A 7,632-nucleotide genomic window follows, 5' to 3' on the forward strand; every position below is an offset into this window, starting at 1 on the left:
TAGTGTACGGCTCTGCGTTTTACAGCTAAATAAAAAAGCCTTGTTGCTAGACTGGACACAGCACTAGGAAATATATTGTAGGGAACAACCCTGCACTGGCAGGGGGTGGGTTAGATATGACTTGATAGAACTTTCCTGACTTTAACATCTCTGAATAGAAATACATGAAGAGTGGGGGCAGCAGGGGGCATGTGAACCGTAGGAATTACAGGAAACAAGTTAATGACCCAACATCAGGGCACCTCATTCCACCAGCAGGCGACACAGACACAGCAGATGAAAAGCAGGTGCTAAGGATTATTAACAAAAACTTTCCATGTCACTCTGGCTTCCCCACTCCCAACCTCCAGCTGAAACCCACTGCAAACATCTGGACTGCTCAGCCCCAGACTAACTGTCACCTGGCGGTACCACTTATTCCAGCTCTGGAGTCAGACAGTCAGAGGAATCCAATATGAGTTAGACCCTGCCCCAGCACCCACAGACAGACCATCTGTCCACGTGCAGCCCACTACCCCAGCACCCACCCATGGACAAACAGACCATCCCCAATTCCCACAGACAAACAGACCGTCCACAGGGAACCCCCCCTGCCCAAGCACCCACCCACAGACGGACAGACCGTCCAAAGGAACCCCCTTTCCCCAGCACCCACCCACAGACAGAGCATCCACAGGGAACCCCCCTGCCCCGGCACTCACCCACAGATGGACAGACAGACTGCCCACGGGCACCCCCCTGCCCACGCACCCACCCACAGACAGACCGTCCACGGGCACCCCCCTGCCCCAGCACCCACCCACAGACAGAGCATTCACAGGGAACCCCCCTGCCCCAGCACCCACCCACAGATGGACAGGCAGACTGCCCACGGGCACCCCCCTGCCCATGCACCCACCCACAGACAGACCGTCCACGGGCACCCCCCTGCCCCAGCACCCACCCACAGACAGAGCATTCACAGGGAACCCCCCCTGCCCACGCACCCACCCACAGACGGACAGACCGTCCAAAGGAACCCCCTTTCCCCAGCACCCACCCACAGACAGAGCATCCACAGGGAACCCCCCTGCCCTGGCACTCACCCACAGATGGACAGACAGACTGCCCACGGGCACCCCCCTGCCCACGCACCCACCCACAGACAGACCGTCCACGGGCACCCCCCTGCCCCAGCACCCACCCACAGACAGAGCATCCACAGGGAACCCCCCTGCCCCAGCACCCACCCACAGATGGACAGACAGACTGCCCACGGGCACCCCCCTGCCCATGCACCCACCCACAGACAGACCGTCCACGGGCACCCCCCTGCCCCAGCACCCACCCACAGACAGAGCATCCACAGGGAACCCCCCTGCCCCAGCACCCACCCACAGATGGACAGACAGACTGCCCACGGGCACCCCCCTGCCCACGCACCCACCCACCCACAGACAGACCGTCCACGGGCACCCCCCTGCCCCAGCACCCACCCACAGACAGAGCATCCACAGGGAACCCCCCTGCCCCAGCACCCACCCACAGATGGACAGACAGACTGCCCACGGGCACCCCCCTGCCCACGCACCCACCCACCCACAGACAGACCGTCCACGGGCACCCCCCTGCCCCAGCACCCACCCACAGACAGAGCATCCACAGGGAACCCCCCTGCCCCAGCACCCACCCACAGACGGGCGGGCGGGCGGACCGACCCATGGCGGGAGCCCCCCCCCCGGCAGCCCTGCACACCTGGTGGTGCGTCTCCTTCTCCACGTTGACCCCGTTCACCTCCACCACCCGGTCCCCAGCCCGCAGCGCCGCCGCCTCGGCCGGGGAGCCGGGCTCCACTTTGCGGATGAACTGGCCGCTCTTGCCCTTCTCGCCGTGCAGGTGGAAGCCGTAGCCGCTCTCCCCCTTGATCATGTGGCAGAGCCGGGGCTTCAGCTGGTCCTTGGCCATGGCTGGGGCCCTTCCAGCCGCGCGCCGGGGCAGCTCCCCGGGGGCAAGGTCGGTGCCCGGGCGCCGCGCCCGCAGCGCGGCCGCTGGAGGCGCAGGGCCGAGGGCAGCGCGATCCCGGCGGGATCAACAAGTGGCCGCAGCCCCGGGGCGGTGCGGGGCGGCCGGCGCGCTCCCTGCCTGCGCCTCTCTCCGGCCGGGGCACCTGGCGAGACCGGGCCCCTTACGCGCGGAGAAGCGCAGAGGCAGGAGCCCGGCGGCGAGGAGCGGAGGCGGCGGCCGGGCTGGGGCTGGGGCTGCTGCTGCTGCCGCCGCCGAGCGGGGCCATGCTGCGTCCTCCGCCCGCCTCTGGGGTCCCCCTGCACCGGCCCCCCCTGGTGCCTCCGTGCGCCCCGCCTCGGCTTCCCGACCGGAGCTGCTGCTGCCGCCCGCGGCTCTGACTGCTCCGGACCCCGCCGCTGTTACTGGGGCTGCAGCGCTCCTCCCCGCTGCCTACGGCTCCGAGTGACATTACAGCCGGGGGAAGAGCTAGGAGGCCAGATGTGATCATTGCACCTCCCCCTGATGCAACCCGGAACCTTCCAGAGCTGGCTGGGGTGGGAGTGTGTGGGGAGGGGGGTGGGAATGTGTGTGTGTGTGTGGGGGGGGGTCATGTAGGCTCCCCACCAAAAAAAAATCCAGCCACAACCCAGCATAGACCTCTGGGCGGGGGAAAGCTGTCCTGTCTGTCTCATGCTCTTTGTGGTCTCTGTAAATTGGTGCTAGTCCCGTCCGTCCCCCCCCAAATCATAGTGTGGGACATCAGGGAGGGGGGCACCGGAACACCACTGGTAGGGCCCCGCCTGGGTGATGTAAAATCAGGGCCGCCCTGCGGGGGGGGGGCAAGTGGGGCAATTTGCCCCAGGGCCCCACAGAATACAATAAAAAGAAAAGGAGTATTTGTGGCACCTTAGAGACTAACCAATTTATTTGAGCATGAGCTTTCGTGAGCTACAGCTCACTTCATCGGATGCATACAATAGCATTGCTTTGCCCAGGCACCCTGAATCCTCTGGGTGGCACTGTGTAAAATAGGGGTGCAGGGAGGTCTAGCTGGGTCACCCTCTTTCCAAAACCTAGCGAGTTCTTTGCTGGTCACGCCAGGGGCCCAGCTACTCACTGAGGCTTGGTGAAAACCACTTTGTGAAGGGCGTGATCAAAACTAGTCTTTATTTCATTCCAGCCCTTTGCCAAGTGCCTGTCGCCAGGTGTCAAAGTGCCATCCAGAGCCAGTTAAACCTATCCAAGAGGGAAGCCAGCTGGTTTCAATGCGATTCCAGAGCTCAGAGATGAAATCAGACATAAGGGCAAGAATGGTCCAGTGAGCTATCTGTACAAAGAATGGGAGGATAGGGGTAGCCAAGGCCAGAAAGCATGAGTCCCAGAACTGGTGGTGAATAAGTAACTAAAATAATGGACTTGTAGGGAGATTTCCCATAGGACTTTAGTGGGAGTTGTTGGATCAGGTCTTAAAAACAGCCAACAAGGGACTCCGCCTGGTCTTCCCCAGGAGAGACCTCCCCAGTCCATTCCAAGCTAAGGCTGGTGTTTGACCCCCATGAGATGCAACAGCATCTTATCCCCAAATGGCTGGTCTCTGCACTCAGCTTCACACATGGAAAGGGGCCAGTGACTGTAGCTTACTTAAAAGATCCTGTGGGACTGGGAGGCTGGCATGTTCTGTTTCATGAGATGGTGCTGAACAAGTCCAAGGCTTGAAAGCAGGTGCAGCTGAAGGTTCTTTCTGGTCTTATACTCGAGCATCTCTTTCCCAGGGCCTATTTATTTGTCTATCACTGAGATAGGACAGATTTCTTCATAGGCATTCAGACCCAGTTCCTCAAAGGTATTTAGGCTCCTAACTCCCATTGATTTTAGTGCAAGTAATAGCCCAAATGCCTTTGAGGAACTGGAACAGATACTACAGTAATGAGGGGCCTAGCAGTAGAAAGATAAAGAGATGCATAGATGTGAGGAAAGTGTCTATCTAGGAATAGATTACATTATTATTCTATATTAAGACTGCCAGTCCAGATCTCATATCTAACTTGAGATCTTGCTGTAACTGTAAGAGGAAATAATGTGGCAATGAATATTGTTCTGATCAAGTCTATGGTAGGCACATAATTTCCTTAAATTGAGGTTCCCTGATGCCATCAGCCTGAAAGGAAACAAGTGCAGCTGATTTCAGTTCCCAAGCTCTGTGATCAGCCCATCATCGCTCTATTTGTGGTGTCCTTGTGGTGAGAATTTTAACCTGTGAAGTGCCTCAGACCTCTGGCGATATGCCAGCTGTCATCAGACCTTGCTGCTCTGTAGTTAGCTGCTGCTCTGCAGAAGAATCGATCTCTGCCTGTTTGCACAAAGCTTTGGGATGATGTGAAAGCAGGCCAGAGAGAGTCTGGAAACTTTAGAAAAAAGAAAAGGAGTACTTGTGGCACCTTAGAGACTAACCAATTTATCTCTAAAGTGCCACAAGTACTCCTTTTCTTTTTGCGAATACAGACTAACATGGCTGCTACTCGGAAACTTTAGGATTACTTTATTTGCTGTGTTACCTGAGGACTTCCCTGAGCCTCTCTCTGGAGTGAGGATGTGCTGTCATCGAACAACCTGACCAATACCTGAGCCACAGGTTCTGAAAAACAGCTGCTGGTACGTAACCTTAACAGCTATATGGGAGCCCCATCCTGCAAATCCTGCTCACGTTAGCCATCCCTGCTCACTACTCGCACGAATAGGGAATACTCCCATAAGTACACTTGTAGGACCCAGCCCTGTTTCTGTGCCACTCCCTTTTTGTAGTGTTTCTAGATCAGGGCCGACATAACCCATAATGCAAGGCACCTTCTTGCAGATCTCATTTTACTGGCTGCTGCTGCTGGTACAGGCTGGGTGCAGGTAGCATAGGGAGGAAGAATTTCTTGTGAATTGAGGACTTGGCTAAGAGCCCCCGTTTCAGCCAACTATTTATTCGTGTACCTAACTGCGTAGTTCCACTGACTTCATATGCTTGAAGTTAAGCATCTGCTTAAATACCTTGCTAGATTGGGGCCTATCACTCCCTCCTTGCATTTTGGAATGTCCCCAGTGCTCACCTGTTCCCTGAGTGGCCCTTTTCTTCTGCCCTGTTAAACGCTAATCTGCAGGGGAGGATTCTTCAGCCTGCAAGGAACATCTGTCTGGAATACAGGTGTATCGCCTGTTGGTGCATCCTGTGCTGTGATTGGTGGGAAAGGTTCATGTTTCTATAATGGAGCTGGAAAAAGCCTGAAATCATTCTTGCATCAATGACCATCTTAACACTGTAGAGAAAGTAATGCCCTCAGGCTCAAGAAGATCTTGCAATGTGCTTCGGGATAGTAACTGGATTTCAATCCCATTTTACATTCCCCCCGCCCCACCTCCACACAACCCCCCCCCGCTGCCCCCCAAGAACCTACTGAAATTGCTGCCTTCAGTGAACTGAATATAACAGAGCCACAATTAGAACTCAATAGCTATTGAACAGCTGGAGTTTTGCATTTTAATTTCTATGTTCTTTGATTTGGGTAAATATTTAAGTCTCATTTGAGGGGAGGAGAAGGGGGAACTTTGCAGTAGATTTATGCTTTTTGGCTTAGCAGTATTTGGAGCTAGTTTTATTTGACATCTGCTTCAAAGCAAATAGGTTGATTTATAATTCATTTATTACAATTCATTAAGCACTTACATAGACTTTTACTCATGTGCTAAACTCTGTTTGCATTGGGTTTTAGAATATTGCATAATTAATGCACTGTACATCCAGGATGAAAAGCCTGACACTTGAAGATACTCGAATTGCTGGACAGGCTTCCTCATGGGGGGAGGGATAGCTCAGTGGTTTGAGCATTGGCCTGCTAAACCCAGGGTTGTGAGCTCAATCCTTGAGGGGACCATTTAGGGATCTGGGGCAAAAATTGGGGATTGGCCCTGCTTTGAGCAGGGGGTTGGACTAGATGACCTCCTGAGGTCCCTTCCACCCCTGACAGTCTATGATTCTATGATGATTCTAGTCTATGTGTAATGGTCAGGGATTCCTACAGAATATACAGCATAGCCTGCCTTAAACTACTGCTCCAGGGACCAGCAAAAATCAGTGGCTCAGCGGTTTTCTAAAAAAGGTAGAGTAGGAATATGTATTTGAGAGTAGTTAAGGATGGTCTCTTAAAACAGAAGGTTGCCTGAAAAAAAGCTGATAATGCATGCACTATCCTTTGCCTTCTTTTTATACTTACACTAGTAGAAATAAAAGTTCTTGCTCAACCGCCTTGTGTCCATCTTCCCCCGAAGAGGTCCAATGGGAATCAAGAGGCCTAAGATCTTGCTCTCCCGAGATTTGCTCTGATATTGGGCAAATCACTGAATCTCTGAGTAGCCCCCTCTTTAAATAGAGCGCGGGGAAAGCAGGTAAGGGTTACTATCAATGGGTGAAGAGTATTCTATAGATGCTAAGCAGTATTAGTTTTCTGCTTGCGGGTAGGAAATGCAGACAGAGGCAGGAGGGGCTGATGTTCACAGAAATCAAAAGGTCCAAAGTGCCACTATGCCCTTCAATTCAATTCCTTCCCAACCCCAAAGCTGGGCATCACCTCCACCCCTGCGTGTCTAAACATGACTCACCCTCGTTAAACACCAAACTGCATCTCAGCAGTGGTTGAATGGGGATTCCTGAGAACAGGGTGCTGGTGTTCCCCCATGCACAGGTCACCGTGCCCTCCATTGTAATTTTGCTCTGGCCAACGTTTGTCCATTTTACATTTCCCAGCTAGTTCCATGTTTTCCTGTCCTGTTTTCAGGTGTTGATGGACAATGCGCTGGAGTCGCGGTTGACATCTGATGGAAAGATCAAGAGGTGTTCTTGGCTTCGGTACCCCGAGCGCTGGTGGCTGTCGTGGTCCTGGATGGTACACCTCTAGGGCAGTGGGCCAGCCTAGAGGAAACCGTGCACACTGTCCTCGGGTTCTAAGAAGAGTCACTGCTTCATGTTCTTGAACCCACTTGTACAACCTTGGTCAGAGTAACATGGATGACCCTCTTGCTACTGTTATCTAGGAGTTTTAAAGCTTTTAACCCCACTCAGCTCAGCTGTCAGATTTAGGAGGAGCCTGGGAGCAATGTTTAATCATGTCTCTCTTTTTACCCTAACTCAGGCTGTGGCTGACCTGATTAAGACAACTTTGAGAATGCAAAAGCCTCAGGGGGATTTCAGCATGTGGAGACAGGCCATTGATTTATTTCTGCTGCAGGAGGAACCTGTGCAATGAGAAGAGAGCTCATAAAATGCACACAGTCTCTTTTCTTCGCAAGCTGCATAGGAGGCAATATTAAGCTGTAAACATGTTCTGGGTTAGATTTATAGAGGTAGAATAACCCGTAGAAGAAGGGTTAGGCATGTGCATTATATATTTTTAAAGTGTGGCACGGATTTAGACAGGCTGCACCTTCTGTTTCACAAGCTAAGCAGGTGCAAACCTGCTCAATCTTTTTATTACAGTGGCATCATGGTTTGGGCCTTATTGTGTTAGGTGCTGTACAAACACAGAAGCAGTACCCCCTCAACTGCCCTTGCACACCCTACAGGTGGTTTGTTAAGCAGAGTCATCACTCTGGATTCCTAGTAACTTCACA

At 53.3% G+C, this 7,632-nt stretch overlaps 1 protein-coding gene across 2 annotated transcripts in view; it reads right to left on the reverse strand.

Annotated features, from left to right (window-relative positions):
* The window catches only part of NHERF2 (NHERF family PDZ scaffold protein 2), a 97,001-nt gene extending 94,570 nt beyond the window's left edge, over positions 1–2,431 (reverse strand). Inside the window, exon 1 of one of the 2 annotated variants that reach the window (XM_048866777.2) lies at positions 1,735–2,431. In XM_048866777.2, coding sequence (XP_048722734.1) covers positions 1,735–1,944 — 210 coding nt within the window. In that variant the 5' untranslated portion in view covers positions 1,945–2,431. The remainder of the gene's footprint in view (positions 1–1,734) is intronic. The other variant, XM_048866776.2, reaches the window with a different exon arrangement.
* Between the last annotated feature and the right edge of the window lie 5,201 nt (positions 2,432–7,632).

The sequence above is a fragment of the Caretta caretta genome, chromosome 10 (assembly GCF_965140235.1).
Source record: "Caretta caretta isolate rCarCar2 chromosome 10, rCarCar1.hap1, whole genome shotgun sequence".
NCBI lineage: Eukaryota > Metazoa > Chordata > Testudines > Cheloniidae > Caretta > Caretta caretta.